The 27,071-nt window shown below is 41.2% G+C and overlaps 1 protein-coding gene across 4 annotated transcripts in view; it reads left to right on the top strand.

Moving 5' to 3' along the window:
- The window catches only part of SEMA5A (semaphorin 5A), a 500,732-nt gene that overhangs the window by 364,377 nt on the left and 109,284 nt on the right, over positions 1–27,071 (top strand). For all 4 annotated transcript variants that reach the window (XM_016952939.4, XM_054684172.2, XM_054684169.2 and 1 more), the window contains one exon: positions 21,664–21,871. In XM_016952939.4, coding sequence (XP_016808428.2) covers positions 21,664–21,871 — 208 coding nt within the window. The remainder of the gene's footprint in view (positions 1–21,663; positions 21,872–27,071) is intronic.

The raw sequence follows: 27,071 nt of genomic DNA, 5'->3' as shown, positions 1-27,071 counted from the left end.
AGGCTTGACTAGTGAGGAGTCAGCTTCCAAGCTTATTCAGTTCATTAACAAAGTTTATTTCCTCGTGGTGTTGACAGAGGGCCCTAGTTTTGTCCTGGCTGTTGGCAGAGTTTACTTTCACATCCTAAGACCACCTGCAGCTTTCCACCCATATCCTTCTTCAATGTGGCCACTTACTCTATGCAACCAGCAAGGAGAGCCTCTCTTCTCAGAGAGGCTCAGTCCTCCCTTTAGGGTTTTTCACTTGATTAAGTCAGGCTCATCCAAGATGATCCAGCTTTTGATTAACTTAAAATTAACTTATTTGTAATCTGACTTTTATCTGCAGAATTCCTTCACTGTGGCCATGTCACATGATCTAATCCCAGGAGTGACACACTGTCATATTCATAGGTCTGGCCAATACTCACCAGAGAGGACTACACAGAACATGAACACCAGGGGTTGGGAATGATAGGGACTGTTTTAGGAATCTGCCCATGGTAGGAGATCTATTAGATGCCCTCTGTCTTACAGATGGCACCTCTTATTCTCATCCCCCAAAAACCCTCTAAATATGTTTTAATTTTGAAAGTTTAAAATTAAATGTAAAATGGTTTTCCTTGGAGCAAACAGCTAGGACTCCAATTACGAGGGCTGTTCCTATTTAAAGGGAGAAATTGTTCTGGTTTGAGCTGCACGAGTAATTACGTTGGTTATTTGCTCTACATCTAGTTATCCAGACCTGGCTGAAGTGCTTCCACCAAACGGAGTTATTTTCCATTTTTGCAAGTGCTCCATGAGCAAATGTCTATAATGAAAAAGAAAAATTCTGGAATGTAGAAGAGAAGGACAAAAGGAAGATGCCATATGTTGTATGGCATTCAAAGGGTAATTTCCCACTAACTGAAATCAAGTGAGTGAACAAACCAAACCCCTACCTGTCAGTGTTAAACGTGTAAGGGCCACCGCCATCTCTGCTTGCACCCCTCTAGCCATCTCTGCACTTTCTTTCTTTCCTTTCTTTGTACTGCCAATGGGATGGGTGTTCATTTCCTAACTGGAGGCATAAACATGTGCCTAACTGGAGGCAGAAATACAGGCAGTGAGGTGACTGCATCTCTGTCCCAGGGCGTGCTGTGTCTCTGACACCCAGTTATTCAAAGACCACTGAGAGAATTTAAGGAATCCTGCAAGAAAAGAGTATCCACTGCTTGGGAGTAACTTGACCCTCCACGAACACACAGGATCTGGATGACCTTTGCAATTCCTTTGGGGATGCAGGGAGCAGAATTTTAGAACTCTACCACACCCCCACTTGCTGCTGAACATTAGAATAATATATAAAATTGCTGTCACCTGGCCCACCACAGTCATTCTCTAAGCTGTGAAATCAGAAAACAAAATACTTCTTAGAACCATAAAATGTGGAATAATTTGATTCTGCTGTGATGTGTTAACAAATGGAATCTTTGCTCAGGGAGACCTCTCTGACTCCAAACTCAGATCACCACAGAGCTGTCGTCTCTCACGCCTTCAAAGGTCTGTAGAGTAAAGCTTCCTATTATGATGTAGTCTAACATGAAGGACACGGTAGCAGAGACTTTCTGAAGGAGTGAGGTTGCTTGGGCTGTATTTACTGGTGCAAAGTGGAAGCACAGCTAATCATAGAAGTCAGATTCCTTGTAGGATTTTTTTTTCTGCCTTGGCTTTGAGTATCTGATGTTTTTATTTTGGATCTAAGCACATCCTGTCATCCTTGTTAACTTGTATAGATGGCCCCTGCCTGGCAATGATGACCAGCCATTACTAAGCACATTTAGGCCTTGACCTCTGTAATTAAATTCTAAAACAGACAGCAGTGCATTCTGAAGGACATGGAAGGAATGGGTGCATCCTCCAGTGCGTGATAAAATAGCAGTAACAATGGTGTTACAGACGAACTTTCCTCCAGGAGTTGTTACAAAGCAGAGTGACTAGAAGAAAAGGTACCTCACCACATCTTTTCAAAAAAGCTTTTGCAGAGAAGATGAGGATACCAAGATACCTTAAGGAACAGAAGGAAGATATTTCACATATCTGGGATTAAGAGAGGGTTGGGAGTAGGAAGTAAGGTGCAACTGTCAATATTGCAGTTCCCACCTGGAAGTCATTAGTGGAAACAAACTCGCCTCAAATCTCCCAGCAAATTAACACTTAGAACATTTCCTTTCACCAGAATGTCTGCAGTAAGCTGTAATTTACAGCGGTGCAATTATTGACAATGGCCAAGTCTAACTGCATACTTGTCCCAGGCATGGGAAAAACAGTATTTGTCACTTGCAGAGATGTAACATCAGAATTACTTTTATTTTGGTTGTTTCAAAACACAGCCTAAAAATCTGCTCCATTATTTATTGGTTTATAATATTTTCATCTCTCTTTCCTTTTTGAAACCTAGAGAAGTCCAACACTACGTTTCTTAACTATGGTATTTTCTGGTGTTTAAACAGAATTGTTACCAAAGGATGCTGTGGAGTTTCATAATGTTATGTTTTCATAATGTTAAGAAAGGAATGATGTTTTGAGCTGTGTCCCTAGGGGCAATGCTGTTCCTACACGATCCTGTCTTACTCATCAGATCAAAATTTCCTTGGAGAAGCTGAGGACATGCAATGTGTTAACGAGACCTTGCTTGAAGAATCAAAGGAGCCTGTCATTAACCAGCCCTCTTGCAATGATACAAATGCTTGTGTCCCTCCAGATTGAAAATAAGTTGAAACCTAATTCCCAATGTGAGGGTATCTGGAGGTGGAGCCTTTAGGAGGTGATTAGGTCATGAGGATGGATTCCTCATGAATGGGATTAGTGCCCAATAGAAGAGATCCCAAAGAGATCCCTCACCTCTTCCACTATGTGAGACACAGAAGGAAGGTGTCATCTGTGAGGAACTGGCTGTGACCAGACATCAAATCTGCAGGCACCCTGAACTTGGACTTCCCAGGCTTTAGAACTATGAGATATAAATCTCTGTTGTTGATAACCCCCCCCAGTCTATGGTATTTTGTCATAGCACCCTGAATGGACTAAAGATGCTCCTAAAGTTGAGAATATCTGAATTTATAATTATGTAGCCAGTTATTCTTCTAGACCAAAAAAAAAAAAAAAAAAAAAACCGGGTGAAGAAAACAACTTTCCCTGTTTGGAATTTTCTGACTGTAGTAAGTGCAAAATAAATGCTGAATGAATGAGTTATTGGAAAGCAGCAAGCCATCTGTCCCTGTGTGCATTCATCCTTTCTTCAGATCTTCAACAGTGCCATTTCATTATTTTGACTAATCCCAAAACAGAAACAATATGGAAACAGCAGTAAAGAGCTTTTGATTTTTTTTCCCATTTAAGAGCAATCAATACACGTTTAATAAGTTTCTGACCAAGAGAACACTTATCACCAGATTCTGGATTTTGAAGGCTGTGAAAGCTCAGCTATGTTTGAAAGTTTTAAACCATTTTGAGATTAAAGCATTGTTTAGAAGGGCATTTCTTGCTACCTATAACCACTGTGTTTCAACTGAGTATAATGAATCTTGTTAAATACATAGTATGTTTCTTTGAGGAATTAAAATTGAGAGAAAGGAAAGGAAAATTTGCTCAAGAAACTGAAGATTTCTTTCTTATAACCAGAAAATATGTATTAAGAATTGTTCTCATGTGTAACTAAAATATTGAGCATTATTGTCTGAAATTAGTAAAAAATCCTTTAAAGTGATCTTCAGTTATGCCAGGTAGAATTTGATTTCTACACCCCCAGAACAGTTTAGAGGTTTCTGTAGGCTTCAATTTTCATGTGTTTGTGACAATGATAAAAATTAAGTAATTAATTTTTTGAATGCCCAAGTACAATTAAGGGATTTTAGTTTAAAAAGTTATGATTTTTAGTATTGAAGTGATCACCAAGATTAATTGTCAGAGTAGAAACTTCATTTAGGCCTTCAATGATGTGATCATTTGATTAATTTTAAAAATCTGACCTTGTCCTTAGCAGAAGAACACTGATTCATAGTGAAAAAAATAGTTTCAACCACAAATGCCTTGATTTGTCCTTGGTAAACTGTCTTTAAATGGCAATCGTCACAAGGAACTGCTGCTCTTTGAGTTAAACTATAATCTTCCTTCAATTAGAAATCATATTGATTACATGGTGTTGGCATTTTTAATATCTCTAGGCAGCATTCATTTCTCTGTGCATGGATTGGATAATAGCCAGTTGTCTGGGGCTTTATGGAGTTGCTGACCTGCGGTGACTCACCTGGCAGCTTGTCTTTGGGACCCTCTAACACTTAACTTGCACTTCTAGTTCTCTAGATTCTGGAGTTTTCCAGCCTGGAGTCAGGGCATGCCAGGAGCTCGGGGGCCCAGGCTCAATGCTACCTCATCTTTGTCCTGGCTCAGCTCTGACCTTTCACCCAGTTTGAGTGACCTGGCCTTTGACATCTTCTCAAGTGATCAGTTCTTTGCTCTGGTGTCTGAGCTTTGTCCTGTGTCCTAGGACATATCCCCATATCAGAATTAGAGCCGTTTCTGTGCCCTGTAAGTTGGTGCCCGCTCCCTCTCGTCCCATCTCCAGGCACTGACCTCTCATCCTCCAGGTCTTCTGACTCTTGCTGTCTGACTGGAACCCTTGCCGCAGCCTGTGTGTTTAGCTGGAGGACATATATCTAGTGTTGGAACCCGGCTCCCTCTCAGCCATCTACATCCCAGTTAGGGAAAGCAATGAATTGGTTAAGACTCATGATTTTCCTGCTGCCCAATAAGAACTGGCCTGAGATTCCTCATAGATCATAAATAAATCTGCACCCATGAAAAGATTTGGGGAGTCTCACTGGAAAGTCAATGGAAGCTGGAGAGCTGGGGGCCCTGGACTCTGCATCATTAGCGTGGAGCATGTTTAGTGACTGAATCTTTCAGCTTGTCATCTCGACCATGAGTCCCAATTTAAAACAATTTTTCTCCAAACTGATGTTTAAGAAAACTTGTCACTCCTGCCCCTCAGATGCCAACTGGGCCTTTCCTGCCCTCCAGATGTTTGCTGTTTGCTTTCATATTTCAGACTCTCAATTTCCTGCCTAGGAAGTCCACAGCCCTCCCCATCATTTCTGTTACCAATCCTTGGGCTTATGCTCACCAGATCCTGTTGATATTCAGGGTGAATGAATTTCTCTCACTGTCAAACACCAACTCAACCCCTTCCCCAGAGTGTGTTTTAAAAGAAAAAAAAGGACAGAATTGTGTGAGTTGAATAGATTATGGGAGGACCTGTGTTCACAAGGAAGGATTGATGGAGGTGTAGGCATCTTTTTGCCATCATTCTAGTTTTTCACTCTCACCCCTTTTCTTTCACTTTTTCTGTTTCTTCCAGGAGGATAGCAGAGGAATTCCAACCCCTCTCCCATATGGAGCCCCTTCTTCTCTCAGCTCTTTTGACCCAACCAATATGTAGGTCTAGGGGCGAGGAAGGAGGAGAGTGTAGGCTTCATGTCAAACTCTGTACAGGGCACCACCCAAAGGATGGCTGGAAACTCCCCAGTAGGACTGTTGGTGAATGAAAGGGTCTCCTTTATCATATACTTGTCTTGGTCCTGGCTGCTATAAAAAACTACTGTCGACTGGGTGATTTAGAAACAACAGAAATGTATTTCTCATAGTGCTGGGGGATGAAAAGCCATGAAATCAGGATGCCAGCATGCTTGGGTTCTCATGAGGACCCTTTTCTGGCTTATAATTAGCTACCTTCTCCCTGTGCCCTCACAGGGGAAAGAGACAAGGCAGGGCTCTGAGACCTATTTTATAAGGGCATGAATCCCATTCATGAGGGCTCCACCCTCATGACCTAATCACTTCCCAAAGCCCCCCACCTCCAAATATGACCACGTTGGGAGTTAGGATTTCAACCTCTAAATCTGGGGGTAGGGGGACACAAATATTCAGCCTATTTCAATATGCATGCCCTGTCTCTCATTTTTTAATGTAGACTTAATATATTTGCATCTAAGAGTAGGTTCCTATAACATGTACATGTTGGGGAGTGGAGTATGGCACAAAGTACTAGTGACATGCATGGGTATCTACTTCAAAATAAGTTCACAAAAGTCAAGAATTGCATTGGGTATCAAAGTTTCACATGTATTTTTCATTCCACATTTCTTGCAAATGAGTCATCCATGTTCATGCACACAGCTGAGGTTCCTCCACCCTACCAGGCTGGACATGGAAGGTAGGATACTGAAGCATTTGAAAGCCCTCAGAATGCACAGACCCTGTTCATACTTAGGCTAGAAAAGGGGGGCATTGTCACTCCTGACTTGTTAATTCATATGCACCATTAACTGTGGCTCACGCCTCCCAGATGGAATACTGACAAGTGAAAATAATTCCCTGCAAGTAACACTTTCCCTCGGGTGAAGGAAATCAGTGGACATTGAGCCCAGTGTCCAAACATCAGAAAACCTTTGGAAGTTGATATTTTTGTAGCAAGAGCAGCTAAGCCAGAATATGACCCAAATAAGTTCTTAATAAATATTCACCTAATGAGCAAATGAACTAATGAGTATTTGTGTCCTAGGGCAAATAGTTGGTAGTTCTGAGTGGGTAATTATCACGAGGGCAGTGTCATTTGAGTGGCCCATCACAGACCTGAGCAGCCTGGAGGCCCTTCCTTGTCATGAAGCAGCTGAAGGAATAGTCAGTCCTGACTACAGGCCACACCAAAGTTGCTCTATGTGTAGAAGGGAGAGGAGAGTGGGAGAGTGTCTGACTATGCCAGGGTTTTATTTGTTCAAGAGCAGATGGAAAATGATAGAAGAATGTCAGGTGAGCAAGCCCATCTTAGCCAAACATGTCCTTTGCATCACGTGAACATTACACAGTTCTGCTCCTAGAAGGAAAGTCCAGTTAGTAAGTACTAAACAAGGGTGTGACACATTTACATGCCGTGGCTATCATCCAACTATCTGAACAAAGCCAAACTCATTATATATGTATTACTCCATGACTAATAAGCAAGCATGGAGAGAGGACACATTACTTACTGTGTGAGATTCAAGATATAAGAGAAACTTAAGAGGTGGTTATTATGGGTTTTTAAAAAATACAAAGTGTATATATTTGAGGTCTGCAACTTGATTCAATATGCGAACACATTGTGAAATCATCACCACAATCAAGTTAATTAACATACCCAGGAGGTCACACAGTTACCCTTTTCTTTGTTCTTTCTTTTCCTGCTTGCTTGCTTTTTTCTTGTGGTAAGGACACTTAAAATCTACTCTCTTGGCGAATTTCAGCTGTACAGTACAGCATTGTTAGCTATAGTCTCCGTGCTGTACATTCGACCCCCAGGATTTTTTCATCTTTTCTAACTCAAATACTTCATCCTTAACTTTAAGGAGGTTCCAGTTTTGGCAGAGGGGTCTGAGTCTTGTGATGTCATTAAGGAATGACTCAAATGGGTGTTAAATGTAACTCTTTGGGTAATGGTTAATGCACTAGGATTTTAGAACAAGAATGAGATTAATATATGAATAAAGTACTTAGAAAGGGATCAAGCCACAGCAACATGGCCTGGAGGAGCATTTAAGCCTTTGTTCCAGGGGCATTTGAGTCAAATATTCCCTCCACCTCTTGTAAGCTGGGTGCTGTCAGAAAATGAGGTAGCCTCTGCGAGCCTCAGATTTTGCATCTGTCAAGCAAGAATCACACTATTTATCATGCATTAAATTGGAAGCAGTGTACATCCAGCCCCTGTCACTCACAGGTTGAAGGTAGTATCCCTGCCCATTGGTTTTTTCCTGTAGCAGTTTTAATATATGGAAAGAAGAGCTTCTGAGATGGAGGGAGGCCCTTGGCCATGGCATCCTCCTCCCCCTCACCCACATGGTAACAATGATGAAGACACATAAAGTGCTTCCCTTGACCTTGGCACCATGCTAAGCCCTTTACATAAGGGCTCCTGGAAGTTAAAGAATAGTCAAGACTCAAAGCTCCTTTATCACTGACCTCACTGTTGGCATCTGGTGATATGGACTAAAAACAGCCCCTTATTGTTGGTCAAATCCTAGATCCTTTGAGTTAGAGTCACCTAGAATGTTTGTTAATGATTGACGATGCTCCTCAGGCCCACTGCACACCTCCCAAATCACGGTCTCAGGGCTGCACCTGGAAGGTCCATCTCAGGCTTCTCCCTGAGTAGCTTCTCTAGTCATAAAGCTTGGGAACCACTCTGCTGTACTTACGCCTCTCCTCCTGTCACACCTTCCTTTTCAGATCCCCACCCCACCCCACCTCACTTCAGCTTCTCACCTCTTGGGCAACTTTCAGTGGAGTGGGCAGTGAGAGGGGTGCATAGAAAGTTAGGAGTGACCTGTGTGCTCTGGACACCTATAGAATTTTTAACATGGTTATTCTGCTATTTCTTGGCAATAACCAAGAAAATTGAAAGACATATTTCCACCTTGAGCTTAAAGATTGACTTCTGAGGCATGATTCTAGAATTGTGAAATCCTCATATGTTCATTCACTAAGACTCAACTGACGGCCTACTGTATCCCGAGAGCATGAAGGTGGTCATGAATAAGGATAAGGCTCAGCACATCACACCAAGGAAAGCTTATGTCCCATAAAAGATGGACATTTATTCTTTGGTTTGACTTAATGCACTATCTTAGTTGAAGGAAGAATACCTTCCATAAGCACACAGACTTTGGAAAAACTGAGCTGGCCTGGGAGGTGAGAAAAAGTTCCCACTCCACCCGGAGCAGAGGCCTGAGAGCTGGCTCTTGGGGGATGGGGAGATGGCTGCCTGGTGGAGAGGGCACAGAATATGCAAAGCATGCAGATCTAGAAAGTCCTGGGGTGTTCTGGAAAGGGGGAGACATAGAAATGAGCTGCAATTGTGGGTGAAGAGATAGGAGATGAAGCTGAACAGTAGGATAGTCATATTGACTATTCCATCCTAGCCAGTGGATTCAGGATTTCAGGTGCATGGACAGATTTGATACAAAGGGGAGATATTGAGTTTCCAGTTTTGGGTATACTGAGTTCTAGTTGCATGCGGTACGCCTGAGAGTTGGTTGGAAAGCCTTCTTTGAAGCCAGAGAGGAAGGTTTAGGTCAGTAATGGCAGCCTCAGGTTTTCTTTGAAATCATAGAAATGGATAAGACAGTGCCTAAAGAAAGCTCATAACGAGCTAACAAACAGCTTGAAACATCAGGCACTAGTCATAATTGGTGTAATGTAGCCACTGAGAAAAATGACAAAATAATTTTCTTATTCCACTGAGTAAGAGAGCTCTCTTTTTTTCCTTTAGAATTAATGTTTCAAAAGTGCAGAAGTGCTTAGCATAGATTTTTCTCAACCATCTCAATTGACAACTAATGGGACCAGACACAGTATAAATTTCACCACTGGGGGCTAGAGGGTAATTTAGACTCTGGATGCCTGCCTGGTGACTGTCAGAGAAGGGCTGCCAACCTTACCAACTGGGTGGTTGTTTTGTAATTTAGATACAATAAATCTAAGGCAAGTAATTTCCTTTCAGAAACTTGAATTGCTTCCTTAACAGAATGATTGGAGTTATATTTAAGCTGTGGGTTAGATGAGAGTTTAGAAAGGATACCCAGAGGGCTCTATTAATGGCACTCTTGTTTTAAAAGTGATATGGTTTTTATTCACAGGAAATGCAGTGGTAAATTTCCTATAAGCGCTGGCTTATGATTTAGGGTACTGCAAGGAGCTTTTGAGGTTTTGTTCAGCAAGGCAGCCAAAGCAGCTGTAAAAGAGTTGTCATTTCTCCTCCTGGCATATGTACAGTGAGTAGTGGTGGAGTAGGGATCTTGCTGATTTTAGACAGAACTTGAATAGGACTTACCATTTACAAGCTAAACATTAATAAGAAAAGAATAACAGCAAACTCTTATACAACGTGTCCTGTGTACCAGGTACCATCCAAACAAACAAACAGTTAAACTCGCTTAGTGGCCGCCGACCCTGTGAGCTGGGCACTGGGGAGAAGGCAACAGAGATATTAGGGATCTGCGCTTGGTCACACGGCCTGTGACTGTGAGAGCCTGGAGTTCAACCCGGGCTGTTGTGCCCCAGAGGCCACACAATGAACATGTCTCTGCTTGAGCACCTACTATGTGCCAGGCTTTGTTCTGGAAACCAACAGGGTCACAGTGAACAAGGCAGGCTGCATCCCCTAGTGCCGGGTCTCCAGAACTTACATGCAGAGGGTCAGGCTATGAGAATATGGTTTAAAATATTAATACTTTGTGATTTTAAAATTTTGCTTTTAATTTATGACCAGGAAAGTTTAAACCGACTGACTATCCTTTTCAGGGAAAAAATAAGCCATTAGTTGAACCTGGTAACTGAGTGAATTAAATTCTCCTTTTCAAGCATACACTAGCCAGAAAGACCTGTTTTTCTTCTCTGAATTCTCCTTTTCTATATAAATGTAATATTGAGCTCCCAGTGCCAAGACCAATGTAATTCATTTGCTCGTTTACAAGTTAAGAGAAAGAACTTTCCTTAACATATTAGCTGTCTGCTGCTTTGGGATAACGACCAGCGGAATTGATGAACTTTATATAATGATCTGTTGCCATGGTGACGAGCTGCCCAGTGAGTGGAAGCGGGTATTTCATCATTACCTCGCTGATAATGCTTGGTATGGTAACACATACAAGTACAAAAGCTTTTCTTTTACTCTGCAGTGACTCTGGGTCGATGAGCCAAACACTAGAAATGCCTCTTGGACATAGCGGCAGAGAATCAAATAGAATCCAAATGCACAACTGGAAATAAACTAATTTAGCTTCCCAGGTTAGTGGCCTCCTTGTCCACATGAATCTCCAGCCTTGTCACAAGTGACCATTGTCAGGGGTGCCACTTGTCTTCCTCACAGGTTTAATTTCTCTATTGGATTCAGCACACTGAAGGCTGAATAATTTTAAAAATACCTTAAACTATAACAAAAGTTACAGAATTAATAAAAAGAGAATGGAATCCAGATAATAGATTTAACCATCCAATGCTTTGCAATAATCTATTTTTATATCACATTTTCCTCAATACTTTTCCTTTTCTTTGTGGGTAGGACTTTTTTCTTTTCATACAAAATAAGAATTTTTATATATATCAGATATATTACATTTCTACCCTTTAAGTTTTTTATTGCACCTTAGAGAAAATATATGTTTATCTTCTGTTTCAGAATTGTTTTGGGCTGCTGTTGTTGAGACAAAATAACTTCTTTGAGTCTTTTTTGATTGCTCAGTGTTCCCAGGTGTATCAGGATTTAAGCCATTATAGACGTGAGACACAGGGACTTTCATGTAAATACTGTTTAAGCATTAAATTTTTTCATTGTTCATGCATTCATGATAATAGAAGACTATCTAATCATACACAAGTATGGACAATTGCACACTGTTTTTACTCATTGTGATGGTAAATATTATATTGGATTCACTGTGTTTCCTTTCCCTCCTCTCTCCATCCCTCCTTGTTTCCCATTTTACCTTCTTCCTTCTAAAGATTTATTTCCGTAAAATTTTCAAATGTTGATGGAGCTAAAATTCTAGAAATCCTTCAATAAGAAATTCATTATAATCAGAGACCTTTTCTTTAGGTACTTGAAATTTCATTCTTAAGTGCTCATTTAGTTCTCTCTGAATTTCCCCCAAAATCACCAGAGGCAGTAGCATAAAGGTTTTAAGCAGTAGCAGCAACCATGTGAATTATTACATATTGTTGATCAAAATGCATTAATTTTGCAAAATGTTATACGTCCTATGACATTCCCTGCCACTTTTCTAGATCAGAACTACATATAAAGGTGGTTATGTGAAATAAATGAAAACATTTACAAATAATAGGCTATTCATAATATAAGTACAAGGTTATAGTACAAGATTAAAAAGATTGAATCTAATATATAATTTATAATGCTTCCGTATTAGAATTTGAATCACAATATTTTAGAGGAAAGCAAAAAAATATTTATAATCTAGTTTTTAGATTGCTCTTAACAGTTTATCTGGATGCCAGAATCTATTATTTCTATATCCTACTCTTGACATATTTATATTATATATATTTATAATTATATAAATTATATAAATATTTATATTATATATTTATAATTATAAAATTATATAAATATTTATATTATATATTTATAATTATATTATATAAATATTTATATTATATAAATATTTATATTATATAAATATTTATATTATACTATATATTATATTATATACATAATATATAATTGTTATATAATACAATATTGCTGGGACTGCCATAACAAAGTACCATAGACTGAGCAGCTTAAACAACAGAAATTTATTTCTCAGCCCTGGAGGCTGGAAGTGCAAGATCAAGCTGTCGGCAGGTTTGGTTTCTCCTGAGGCCTCTCCTCTTGGCTTACAGATGGCTGCCTTCTCTCTTTGTCCTTCCATGGTCTTTCTTTTGTGCCTGTATCCTAACCTTCTCTTTTTATAAGGACAACACTCATATCGGATGAGGGCCTACACTAACAATTGCATTTTACCTTAAATCACTTTAGAGAGCCTGTCTTTAAATACAGTCACATTCTGAGGTCCTGAAGGCCAGGACTTAAACATATGACTTTTGGGTGGACACAGTTCAGCTCATAACAGACTCTATCTTAGTATAAGGCATATTTACCTTACAAATGAGAGATTGTTACATTTGTGTTCATTTAAATTGACCAGTACTCTGAAGATGCAAAACGGAATCTTGTTCAAACCATAAAATTCATGTTAGCTACTTAAACATTGAAAGTTAAAAAATAGCAGCTATTTTCCCCCAGAGCAAAAAAACATGGTTAATTTTTCACCACTGATAATTGAATTATGCACATGAGAGTCTACATTATATATAGCAAATAGTGATTTAAGGGGCTTATTTTTATTGTCAATTTTAATGTTTAAACAAATCCTTTGTCATCTAAATTCTTTTTTTTTTAATGAAACAGCAATAGAAGGTTTTTTTTCATCGTCTGTTCCCCTGTTTGCTTCATGAGCCCATAGAAATGGGAGCTTGAAGCCTGATAGAGAAGTCAGACCTGCCCTGGGCTTGGCATCCCTTAGACACTAGTTTTCTGTGTAGGCAGTGGTATGATAAGATAAGCACATGTCTATACATCACAGCTGCATCTTTTCCTGGAATAACAACTGCTATTTAATATGCTGTTGTATCAGTTCACCTGATTTTTAGGAACTCACAATCTATACTGTTACTGAGGCACCATTATAGGGATTGCATATGTCTCTTTTTATACTTTTGAAACAAAAATACCTTCAAAAATTCAGAAACCAGCTCTTGATCCGTATGAACAGGACCTAAACTCTGGCCCAGTAGTCTGACCTTTGGAAATCAGTTAACATTTCTGGACCTTGCTTTTCTCAACTGCACAATTTAAAATATTGTTTTAGGTCCCTTCCAACCTTAACATCCATCATATCTTTGACTGTTTGAAAGGTTAACTTGGAAAATATAATGATGAAAGAAGGTTCAAATTTAGAGATGACCAAAATCAGTAGGGTCACTCATAGTCTCCCCAAGAATGTATCTTGCTGGATTAAGGAAATCGACTGCATTTCTTACATTAAGGAAGAAAAGATGGTTTGTGTTTATATTTATATATATATATACACACACACACACACACACTATATATATACACACATACATATATATACACATATATTCATATATATACACATATACATATATACACATATATACACACACATATATATACACACACATATATATACACATACACATATATATACATATATATACACACACATATATATACACACACACACACATGTTTGTTTGAACATCATGCTATGTACCTGTGCTTGCTTTTCCTTGTTAGCTTAATTTAGGAATAAATACATCTGATTTCCCCTGTGATTTGCACTGGCTTTAATATGTGGATTATTCAGGCTCTGGATGATGGAAAATCATGTTGGCCGCAGTGTTTCTGTTTGGGAGGTCAGTCAGGGTTATTCATAAAAGAGACACAGAAGCTATACTCCAAAGAAAAGTAGGAACTAACTTGACTTCTTGGTAGTTAGAAAACTCTACAAAGCAAACAGATGAAAAACAGAAATAACCTTTTCTAATGGTCGTGATTGCTTTCTGTCCATCAATAAGTTTCTGAAATGAACTACCTAAATGGCATTCACTCCCACAGGGCATCTGCCACTGCCTGTGAGCTGTGTGCCAGCAAGTGATAGCAGGTGTCCAGGTAAGGATTTAGAGACCAGGTTCCATTCTCATGGCCACATTCACTGGCCGTGTAGCTGTGAGCTGTCACTTCAACTTGGTGAACCTCCATCATCTTACTTGAAAGAGGAGGCAATTGACCTGGTGCAGGGATTTTTAAACACTTATAGAGAAGGACCTCTATATTTAAAAAATAGGGCAAGGTTCAATATGTGAAATGCAGAAAACTGAAGCTCATGATGTTGTGGGTTTGGACTTGTCTCTTGTTTGCGTGTAGCCAGGAGTACCTGGCTCTCCAGAGCAGCACCAGGACACCCCTGTACATCCTCAGGCAGTCCCGTACATTAGCCACAGCCTGCTGAAATGTGTCTCTGGCCAGCTGAAATGTGGTTAGTATGAACTGAAATGGACTATAAGTATAAAATACACTTGGATTTCACTTCATATAAAAAATCCAAATATTTTATATTGATTACATATGATATATCACATAATTTTTTTGGAAACCTTGGGTTAAGTAAAATATATAATTAAAATTTATTCACCTGTTTCCTTTTTTTCCATTTTAAATGTGGCATCTAGAAAAATTTAAATTACTGTTGTGGACTCTGATGTATCACCATTGGACAGTGCTGGTCTAGATAAACCCTTTCGGTTCCTACCTCCTAAACCTCAGTGCTTGAGGGTTTTTGTGGGGATCCTAATCGCTATTGCTGCTTCCCCAGTTCCCACATTCAGGTCACTGTGTTCCCATGAAATGCATTAGGAATTTGTCCTGGTAGCTTTACTTACTGCCACATTCTGCTCTAAGAACAGTATTTCATTCAAACTCCCATTAAAAAAAAAATTCCCCACTAAAAAACACATTTCTCTTTCCAGTTATTCTTCCCACAGTGTACTTAGTAACTCATTTGTTCCAGGACATGAACACGTTTTCCTGTGGGATGGGGATTGGGAATATAAGATTCTGTGTTTCATGGGTCATTTCTTGTGGCTGGAATTCTTTGAGGTTAATTTCTTTTTGTCCTTTTCTAGTTACACTCCTGTCTTTTGATAAGCATTGTGTAAACATTTCTTCCCCAGTAGTCATGTTTCAAATGGAATCTACTACTGTTTTGTGTGACAATGTGCAAACTTTACCTTTGTAAACTATTTTCATTTATGACCTTTGCTTTTTCTTTTGGTCATTTTCCTAATGACTCAGATTGTATAGGTTGAAGGGACCATCTCTGTCATTACGGTAATCCAGTTTTACCTCTGCATTTTATACCTGCCATCAGGTTTACTCCTGGACTTCTTTGACTGCATTGGTCACCAGCAAAAAATATATATATATATATTAAGAATTATTTAGACCTACAATGTAGTGATCTGTGCCGAGGAGGGTTCTCTTCTTCTCATTGGCAGGCATGCCACTGAAGCCCTTTGCTTGTTCGAGAGCTGGTCTGGTGATAGCATGTTATGTGGTCCTTGTTTCTTTAGGAAATCATCCTTTTATCTTATTCTCAGAAACACCAACATTTAATTATACACATAACTTCTACTCATCTACAGTTATGTGAACTTTTCTTTGCATGTTACTCTCTTTAAACGGTTGGTTTAAAGGAGCAGGAAGGTCCTTCACTGTTTGCCCAAGGATGCTCGAGTCCACCTTGTATGTAGGGAGGGAGGGGGTCATTGACACCAGAAGAACATATTGCCTTCTGACACAGATGTGCCTCTGCTTGTCCTTGAGATGGATGACAGAAAAAGTCTTCCAATGGAGGAGAATGCTGACTTTTCTTTCTTTATTTCTTCTTAACAACAACAATAGCAAAACAGGATACATATGCAGAATGTGCAGATTTGTTACATAGGTATATGTGTGCCATGGTGGTTTGCTGCACCTATTGACCTGTCTTCTAAGTTCTTTCCCCTTACTCCCCTTCCCCCAACAGGCCCTGGTGTGTGTTGTCCCCCTTTCTGTGTCCATGTGTTCTCAATGTTCAACTCCCACTTAAGAGTGAGAACATGCGGTGTTTGGTTTTCTGTTCCTGTGTTAGTTTGCTGAGGATGATGTCTTCCAGCTTCATCTGTGTCCCTGAAAAGGACATGATCTTATTGCTTTTTATGGCTGCATTGTATTCCATGGTGTATATGTACCACATTTTCTTTATCCAGTCTATCATTGATGGGCATTTGGGTTGGTTCCATGTCTTTGCTATTATAAATAGTGCTGCAATAAACATATGTGTGCGTGTGGCTTTATAGTAGAATGATTTATATTCCTTTGAGTATATACCCATTAATGGGATTGCTGGGTCAAATGGTATTTCTGGTTCTAGATCCTTGAAGAATCATCATACTGTCTTCCACAATAGTTGAACTGTTTACATTTTCACCAGCAGTGTAAAAGCATTCCTATTTCTTCACAGCCTCACCAGCATCTGTTGTTTCTGGACTTTTTAATAATCATCATTCTGACTGGCATGAGATGGTATCTCATTTTGGTTTCGATTTGCACTTCTCTGATGATCAATGATATTGAGCTTTTTTCAGCATTCATTAGAATACTGACTTTCTTTTCATTGCCCTCCAGTTGGTTAAGTTCTATGACTTCCGGAAAAGCGGATAGAAAAAAAGGACAATGCAGCCAAAGCACAACTACCTCTTCCCCTGTTTCAGTCTGTATCCTCAGTAATAGCCTCATAATTAATGTTCACTGTGGAGTCCATTGTTATAATCCTTTATTTCATTCATCAACATTGAAGTGAAAAGGCATTTCATGTCTAACCAGTGCATAGAAAATATGTATCAGTTCTGTTCTCTAAAACTCAATATCGTCACCTATAAAGTAGGAATATGTTGCTGCATATATCCAACATATCTTCACTAGCTTGCCAAGATGATCAAAGGAGATGTGATGTAATAGGGCTGCCATATATAGCAAATATAAATACAGGCTGCCCACTTAAATTTGAATTTCAGATAAATCATGAATAATATTGAATAGCGCATACTAATACTAAAATATTATTCATGTTTATCTGAAATTCAAATTGAAATTGGCAGCCTGTATTTAATCTGGTAACCCTAGAATGTAACATCCCTTCTCTTCTGCTAAGATGAGACAAATATGTAGTGAAGTATAATATTTAATGATGTTTTCATGTAATTACAAGTATTTGTGTCTTTTGAATAATAACCATATCAGCATTCATGGATATTTAAAGTCTTGAAGTAGCTCTGTCCCTTTCATGATGAGTATCTATAGTTTTCTATTTGAGAGAGAAACTATAAATAGATGACACTCAGATTTGTGTCCATAGCATAATGAGTAGGGGACATTTTCACAAATGGCAAATACTATGAGCGTTTGCACCGAAGCAATGTCCATTCTGAGCATCCTCTGGTCAGCACTGATTCTGCAGCTCCACATCACATTGTCCTCTCTCCTTGGCAAGGGGAACTGAAATGGACAGGAAATGCCTATTTTTTTTTTTTTTTTTACTTGTTGATCTCTGAATGTTAAAGAATGATTAAGAAGATTTTACATATTTCTGGCACTTTTTTCATGCAAATAACTTTGATTAGAGTATTAAGTTTCAGGAGTATCGAAGTTTTGTATGGCTTTATTTCTTGTGGCAAATTTTCAGAGTTAATATTTTCTTGGATGAAACCAATTCTTCATTCATATTTAGTTTATGACATCTTGGGTTGAAATCTTTCCATATTGGTGAAATTCATGTTTGTTGTTTCACCTTCACACTGACTAATATCATAACTCCTGCTAGAGATCATAATGGGAAAAATATTAATCAGCGCTCTTTAGCAAATATGGGAGTAATAATGACATTCTCATTCCAGGCTGGCTACACTTCTTTCCCTCACTCATTTGTTCAGTCTTTCAGCAGAATATATTCATGAAACATCTAATCTCTACTGGCCCTAATAGCAGCCACTACACATACATCATATGACACAACTGACATAGTTCTTTTCCCTATGGAGCCTAAGATCAAGTGTAAAAACCACAAAACAAGTAAGTTAGTAACTAAAACCATGGTAAATGTTGTAAAGTAAAAACAGCAACCAAATACAAATAGCTTTGCAAGATCCACCAGGGTCCTGCTATTGTCCTCCTATGTCAAATAGAAATCTATGGGGTTTTTCGGGGTGTCTCTTCTATAGGGCCGTCTCTGTCTTTCTGCCACTGAAAGAAAATAACATTGTCATTTGTCACCTCAGGCACAGGAGCTGCATGTCCAGGGTATGCCACAATCACAGGCTCTTGGGCGGCAAGTGCTTCCTGGTGGCCGTGACCAGAGCACAGAGAGGCACAGGCGAGGATGGAGGCAGGAAGGAGCATGGGGCCACCATGTGCATGCCTGGAGCCTGCCTCTAGATGCAGTGAGATGTGGGTGACAGAGGTATAGAGGAAGCCGCAGGAGTGTCAGGGATGGCAAGGGCGGGTGGACGAGAACTAGGTGAGCTGTGGGTGACAGGGAAGGAGAGGTCCCATCATCGGCCCTGGGATTATGGTGCTGCTGTCCCTTAGACAAGGTCACAGGAGGTGGGACATGCTGGTAGGCCACATGGAGAGTCAGGGAGGCCTGTCAAGTTTCTGGTGTCTCCAGTCCCTAGAGGCTGAGTTGCAGATACAGAGCCAACATTCAGCTTTGAAGACAGATCCCAGCTTTGAAGACAGACCCGAGGGTAATCATGAGGACAGGGGATGAGAAGGCTGTGACCAAACATGTGAGCATGCAGGAGTTCAGAGCAAGGGCAGGGCACAGGCAGGGGAAGGAAGAGCTTCAAGGAGACAGGAAGGGTCCTTCTGTGCTAAACCTGATGCAGAGGGAAGGGGGAACTGTGGAGGGGACTGGTCACATGACTAGACACTCCAGGGAGTGAAGGATGCAAGGTCATCCATTGTGGACCAGCATGCAAGCCCACGCTGAGCACTTTGCTCTGAAATGCTAAGCCCTGTAGTTTTGTTAGTTCCCACTAGTTGGAAAATCAGATACAAGGTATGCAGAAATATGCAGTAAAAGTTTATGATCAAAGATGGCTCACTCTTTTAAGTCAAACTATCACAGATCTTTAAAAATTTGATTCTTTCCACAATTACTTAAGAATTTGAAATACATATGAGCATATTGACATTTGGACTGTTGTTAATTTGGGCAGGTTTCTCAGAATCATAATCCTTCAACAAAATAAATAATAAATAGCAATGAGTCTTTGTTAAATTCTCAGATAGGCTACAGTTCTGTAAACTCTGTTTCCCATGCCACTCTAGGCTGGTGAACAACTAGTGTGACGCTGGTCACAGCACAGTGATCCTCCAGCTGGATCCTGACTCTAGGCAGGCCACCCCCCCTGAGCTTCTATGAAAGCTCCTGTTTCACCCAGGGGTCTCTCACGTAAGTTCTCCCACGAGCCTTGCTTCCCCTGCCTCCCTCCTAACATGTGTCTCAGATGATGTCCTCTTGTGTAATGATGTCGCAAAGGCAGCCACAGGCTCTATGCCCACCCCTGCTCCATAGGAAGGCCGACACCTCCCTCTGCTGGTGCCTCATGGGGACCTCCTTGCAGGGCCTGTGGCTGACACATTTGTGCTGATGTCACCTTCCCTGAAGCCCCCATCTTGTCCCTGTTAGTTCCTTGGTGCTGTGTAAGTTTATTGACGCTTCGCTGTACCCCGGGCAGAGAGACCTAAGAATCATTGAGGCTGAATTTTCCAACAAGCTTATGAACTGTGATGTCCAAGTCAAAATTAATTTGAATTATAGAATTAAGACATAAATTTTTTCTTACATGCTTACATCTGTGAACTGCGAATTTGCTGAAATGTCTGCCTCTCTATGCCACAGCTGCCCCTTTCTCTTCCCTCTCTCGTTCTCTCTCTCTTTTGTCCTCACCCTTTTACATGAACACAAATACATGCTCTTTCCTCCAAGATCATTTTAAAATCTTCCCCGCATATAGCATACTTCAGTGTATGATTGACCTTTTTAAATAGTAACATATTTAACCAGTTAGCTTAAAATGAAAGCGAGCAATTGTTTGCCGATACTGTCTACATGATTTTTCAGTCAGTGTCTAATCAGAAAATGCTCACTGGAGATGTTTCAGATATGCTTTTTAAAGTAAATCCAGGCTAAAACATGTCTGCTTATGTATTTTTTAAAACACAAATAGCCTCCATCTCTATGGCTTTCATAGAGAGAGAAAAATGTAAAGTATTTTATCGAAGGTCTTTTGCAATGAATTGCTTGATAGGAGGCCTTGAAGTCAAATATTCTTGACTACTTCTGGTTTTAGAATAACTCCTTAAACTCATTTTCTGTGTTTGCAAAATAAGAATCATGATGTTTTGAAACTCAGGATCATGGAAGGTTTTATTCAGTCAGGGCCTTCAGGATGATTCCAGGTACTTGAGTGGATCTCTAAGCGGCTTCCAGAAGGCTGGATTTCATGCCTGGGATTTGCAGGGTGTCAGCAAGGAGTTGCGGGGTGCAGCACAGGGTACCTGGGAGAGCAATGTTCGTTTCAACTGTGTGTCCCCCCTACACACAGGTGCTGGCCATGCTGTCCCCGCCACCCTCCCACTGCCATGCTGAGAAGACCCTGCTCTGCGCCCCTCATAGCTGGGAAGGCTGCGTGGCTCAGGGGCCGCTCACCCTCCAGCAGTGCTAGCAGTCAAGCAGATAAATAAGTGCACAGAAACACCCAGGGAGCAGGAAGCCTGGAGTGGGGAGGGCTTGGATCAGGCCAGAAATGAATATTCAGAAGCACAAGAAAGAAAGTTTAGAGGAGTTGAGCCCAAGAAAATCATCCCAAAGAGCAAGCACTAGGAGGAAAGAAGGAGCTAATGTAGACAGAGGAGAGAGAGAGTTGGAGGAGGGTGTACTTCTCTTGGCAGGAAGGAGGAGGGGGCATCACTGTCGTACTGGATATTTGAAGCTGCCCATCACATTGCATTTTCCTTGCCCTGCTGGGCACCAAAATCAGCATCTCTGTCACTAAGAATCCAAGATCGTCCCTTGAGGGTCTCTCTTTCCCGATGTTTTCCATGGGATGGCACAAAGCTTGCTACTTTGAGCTCTCCATCCCGAGACTTGGAACTGGAAGGGTCCAATCGGACATGATTAGTCCTCATCCCTTGCTACATGAGAGCATCATTTTAAAAGATACTGCTACCTGGGCCCCACATCCAGTGCAGCTGACCTAACTGGTCTGCGGTGGTGTCCAGGTGTACTGTTTTTGAAGGATGCTCAGATGGCTTTCCTGGCTGAAGATCCATGGCTGCATACACAGCACACTCTGTTTAACCAGGGATTGGTTTGTGAGCCCCTCTGACCTTGTTTCCTTTTCATCCTGTGACCTTCATAGATTACGGAACCATTAAGAAAGTGCGGGTACCCCTGAATCAGACCTCAAGCAGCTGTTTGCTGGAAGAGATTGAGCTCTTCCCTGAGAGGCGGAGGGAGCCCATCAGGAGCCTGCAGATCCTGCACAGCCAGAGTGTCCTGTTCGTGGGCCTGCGGGAGCACGTGGTCAAGATCCCCCTGAAGAGGTGCCAGTTCTACCGCACACGCAGGTAGGGCATCTCCGGGGTCAGGATGCACTGGTGTGTGTGTGTGAAGGGCCCACCCAGAGAGAGCCAGGGAGGCTTCAGATGCCCTGAAGTTGAATGGCCTCAGAGCCACCCTTCATGCCTCTGAGAGTCCTGTGCTCTAGGATGCAGAGCTTTCATTAAAATAGATTCACTGTGATGAGAATAACCCACCAGTTCTCCTCAGAGGAGGAGCCACATTATAATACCTGTAAGAAGTTGTCAGGGTTAAAATAAATTATTCAGTGCCTTAGAACACTCAGTGGTAATACTGATATTTGATGACTGTATTAATCTGTTAATCTGGCACAAGCTTATATATATATACACACACACACATACATACATACACACACATACACACACACACACACACACACACACACATATATGTATATATATATATATTTTTTTGAGACACAGTCTCACTCTGTCACCGAGGCTGGAGTACAATGGTGAGACCTCAGCTCACTGCAACCTCTGGCTGCCAGGTTCAAGTGATTCTCGTGCCTCAGCCTCCAAGGTAGCTGGGAATACAGATGTGTGCCATCATGCCTGGCTAATTTTGGTATTTTTAGTAGATACAGGGTTTCACCATGTTGGCGAGGCTGGTCTTGAACTCCTGACCTCAAGTGATCTGCCCACCTCTGCCTCCCAAAGTCCTGGGATTACAGGCTTGAGCTATGTACCTGGCCTCGAGCTTGTATTTTATTTGAATATTGAAATAACAAAAAATAGTATAAGGTATACGTCCTTCTCAACCACAGCTCATATGCTGATAACCCCTTGAGAAGAAGGAGTGGTTGATGTTGCTGCAGTGGCACCCACTTTCCGGGACACCTCCCCCCTCCCACCACTGTCCTTGGCACCAGCTCCCCTGGAGTGCTGCTTCTCTCCTGAGCCTGCAGAGAGGGTAGGGAGGGAGGTCTCCAGCCACAGGGATACCCAAGAGTCATTGCATCTTCCTTCACCCTCAGGCCAGTCTTATCTTCCATGGGACATCCACGATCAACCACAGTTGTGTTTAAAGTTTAATTTGGAAACATGTTGGCCCAGGTACTTAGGAAATGAAAAAGTACTGTATACATCACACACTTGACCAGCACTTTACGCCGGGATATTGTATATACACTCTGATCCCTGACAAAAGATTGCCCTTGGGGAAATCAGAATCTTAAGTGTTCTTAGGCATCTTGTTTAATTCCACTCCTAAAGCAGGGTGTAATTGAAGATTTGGAGTAGAAATAGTCCTTTTTGATATATCACTCACAGACATCTACCCTACACGGGCCACTCTCTCTCAAATCAAGGTGCCTAATTACACTGGCTTTGGAACTCAGAAGCTAGGGTTCATGGAACAGACCTGTTGTTGCCTTTTTTTTTTTTTGAAATGGAGTCTTGCTCTGTAACCCAGGCTGGAGTGCCATGGTGTGATCTTGGCTCACTGCAATCTCCACCTCCTGGGTTCAAGTGATTCTCTTTCCTCAGCCTCCCGAGTAGCTGAAATTACATGTGCCAGCATGCCCAGCTAATTTTTGTATTTTTAGTAGAGACAGGGTTTCACCATATTGGCCAGGCTGGTCCCGAATTCCTGACCTTGAGTGATCCACCTGCCTCTGTCTCCCAAAGTGCTGGGATTACAGGCATGTGCCACTGCGCCCAGCCCTGTTGTTGCTGTTTTTTGACCCAGGTCGCAAAAGTATTTCAGAATTCACTTTCTCACTCAACACATGTGAATTGCTGTAGACTCAAATAGGATAATATATAGAGTATAAAATTTAAGGCACTCTGCAAAGTGAATATTCTTAGGTGGAAGGAAGGTTTTTATGCGTAATCACAACAATATGCCTTTCAAGATGATTCTAGAAAATGAAGTCTTTAATGTCTCCTTTGAAATGAGAGAGAGAGTTGAGGAATAATGCCAGGAACCTCCCAGCTAATCATAATGATATTGTGAACATTAATAACAGCTAGTGGTATTTATTAACTGCCATTCTTATATATGCTTACTTCCTAAATTTAACCACTGGCTGCTTGAAATGTGTTCTGGTTTGTGTTCCCTGCAGAACTAGCCTAGGGAAGGAATTATTCTTCCTCCGGTTGCTGTTGGTTCAGTGGGTAACAGGATTGGGGTCTGGCCAACAGGATGTCATAGCTGGAATATATCTAGAAGGACACCAGTCTTTCAACTCCAGCTCAGTGAAGGATGACCTTTTTGGAGGGTGACACAGGATAACCCGCAGGAAGCCGCAGGCCTGTGCTGTCTGCAGGGTGATTCTGGTGCCAGAATGGGAGTGCATGGCTTACAGAGCATGAGGCAATTCATCTTTTACAGGTTGCTCTACTTCCTTGAGTCTGGGTCATAATCGCTCAGCCTCTTGTACACGCAACTTAGGAACTAAGTTCTGCATCAGATCAGTTATGAGAGGCACAGTGTCCCTGGCATCTCTCATGCACCTGAACTGCCAGCCCACTTGTGGATCCACAGGAGCTGGTGCTCCAGGCACAGAGGCCTGGGGAGGAGTTCACTGTTCCCTCTTTCCTTTCAAGGAGAATGATGACACTGGTGTGTCTTCACTGGGCTCCTGAGAGGGAAGGAGCTTGACATTTATAGCTGGAGCTTAATCATCCTGCTGTTTACTCTGAGAGAAGCAGTAAGAGATCGTAACTTCATTTTCAACTGATAGACTATGGTCTTCTGTGTGCCCTTCCTCAGAGGGGGTTAGTTTTTGCCTGGTCCTTTTGTATTTCATTTGAGAAAAGAAAACTAAAGATTTCAACCCAAGCATTTCTCTGAATATTTCCAATGTGTTTCTCTATTATCCTACTCCTGTAGAAAGATAGGAAACCCTCCCTAGTTAACATTCCATGGAGAAAAGTATCTTTAAAAAAAAAACTGCACAAACATTTTTTATAAATTATAAGGAAAAATTGTGGGGTTTTTTGACAAAAGCAATTTTAATCTTTCAGAAAGATGCTTAAAGAAGTACACTAAATAGGAATAGGAAAACAATTGGGTAACGATTGGATACTAATTTATTTGCCAATATACTTTCCATCATAGAATCTCAGTAATGCCGTTTATTATTGGAAAACCAGTCTTTTAAATGAATCTTGAAGTATTTAAAAAGGGAAACTGCTTATCTAAATTACCCGTCTCCCTCCAAATCATGTTTACATGTTTAATTTTCTTGAGTCTTTTTTCCAAAGACAATGCACAATGACATTTATTAAAATGTGTATAAATGATAACTGATACAATTTCACAAATTTCTTTTACATATCTGACAATATGCTAGATTTTGTGAGAATTTTGCGGGATTATTATGTCAATCCTGAAAGTAAAGTAGCATACCATATCCATTGTTCAGATGAGGAAATGGCAGCTCATATTTTTGGTGTCCTGCTCAAAGTCACATAGCTACTGCAACATGAGACCTGGGTCAGAGCCGAGACGGCCCCAGGCCCATGTTGTATTACTGGTTCTTTCTGCTGCCCCTGGTACAACTAGGACCACCCATTCAGTGGTCAGATTTCAGCTGAAGGAGCTGCTGGATTGCACTCTTCATGTGTGCAACGGAGAGGCGGAGCTGGTCAGTACCCAGACAGGCAGAAGCCAGGTCTCCTGAGAGAGGCTCACCCCCGCTTCCCGTTAGCCTCTTCCTCATTCTGCTTGCCATCAGACTGGATCAAGCAAACATGAAGGAGGTTTTATACTCTGTTTTTCCAAAGCTTTCTAAGCTGAGTCTCCATTATCTGGTTATTCTTAAGGAGATCCTAGGACCTCAGGCGGCGGGGGTTGGGAGTGGTGAGAGAACACCTGCCTGTACTGACCACACGTGTGTTGTGACTGATCAGAACATAGCACTGTTGCCTTAGAAAGTTATTTTAAAAGATCAATATTTCAAAATTATATTTCCGTCAAGTTTGACCTCAAAGACGAGCAAAAAAATTGTGTTTTGATGTTAGCATTTTTTTTGTAGCACAGCCATTTAATAGATAGAGTGAGAAAATCATGCAAAAGACAAAGCTAACTCATTGGAATTGGTGGTGATCTCTGGGGATGTAGAGTGCCAGAGAAACTGCACTATTCATGCATATCCTTTTTCTTTTTAGGCCTTATTGACCACATCTGTGTATAAGTTGCAAAAGTGAGTTCACATTCACTAATTTCTGAGGAATTTGGGGATCTGGGAAGGCCCAGATATGAGTACCATGAGTAACAGGGGAAGACAGGAAAGCTGACCTCATCCTGTGGGCCAGGCCATGCACCTGGCTCATGGTCGAGTAGCATCATGTGGTCTTTAAAGTGGGAAAAGGCTGGAAGTGGTGACTTACACCTGTAATCCCTGCACTTCTTGAGGCTGAGGCAGGAGGATTGCTTGAGGCCAGGAATTCAAGACTAGCTTGGGGAACATGATGAGACCCGTCTCTACAATGAATAAATTAATTTAGTGGAAAAAGTCTCCATGAGGAGGCACAGGATGGAGCAGCCAAGAGCAGCCACTCACTGACTTCCTGCCTTGTGTCAACACCAATGCGAAGTCAGAACCTGCTACCCTATGAGCTCTGGCCAAGAACTCATACGGTTCCCACCTCTGTAATTCAGGAGGAAAAGAGCAGCCACAGGACCTGTGCTCTAATAATCTTGTCTAGAAATCAGGTTGTTATTTTCTCCCACAAGAAAATGTTATAGCCTTCCAAGTAGTGTGACTGATTGTACCTCTTCAAGGCTAAGAAAAGAACAGCTTAGAGGTGTGGTGATGGGAGGGCCGCTGATTTGGACTCTTTTTATTCTGTTTTGTTTTGTTTTTGAGACAAGTCTCACTCTGTTACCCAGGCTAGAGTGCAGTGGTGTGATCTCAGCTCACTGCAACCTCCATCTTCCGAGTTCAAGTGATTCTCCTGCCTCAGCCTCCCAAGTAGCTGGGACTACAGGCATGCGCCACCAGGTCTGGCTAAGTTTTGTATTTTTAGTAGAGACGGGGTTTCACCATGTTGGCCAGGATGGTCTTTAACTCCTGATCTCAGGTGATCCACCCACCTCAGCCTCCCAAATTGCTGAGATTACAGGCATAGGCCACCGCACCTCGCCCTGATGTGGACTTTTAAAGTCATTTTAAGGCCTCTGTGTGGAGTGGATCAGCATGTTGGCAAACTTTCTTTGCAAAGGGCCAGAGAGAAA

Source organism: Pan troglodytes, chromosome 4 (assembly GCF_028858775.2).
Source record: "Pan troglodytes isolate AG18354 chromosome 4, NHGRI_mPanTro3-v2.0_pri, whole genome shotgun sequence".
Classification (NCBI taxonomy): Eukaryota; Metazoa; Chordata; class Mammalia; order Primates; family Hominidae; genus Pan; species Pan troglodytes.
Note: the sequence above shows the minus strand (reverse complement) of the source record. Positions and strands in the feature narration are given on the sequence as shown.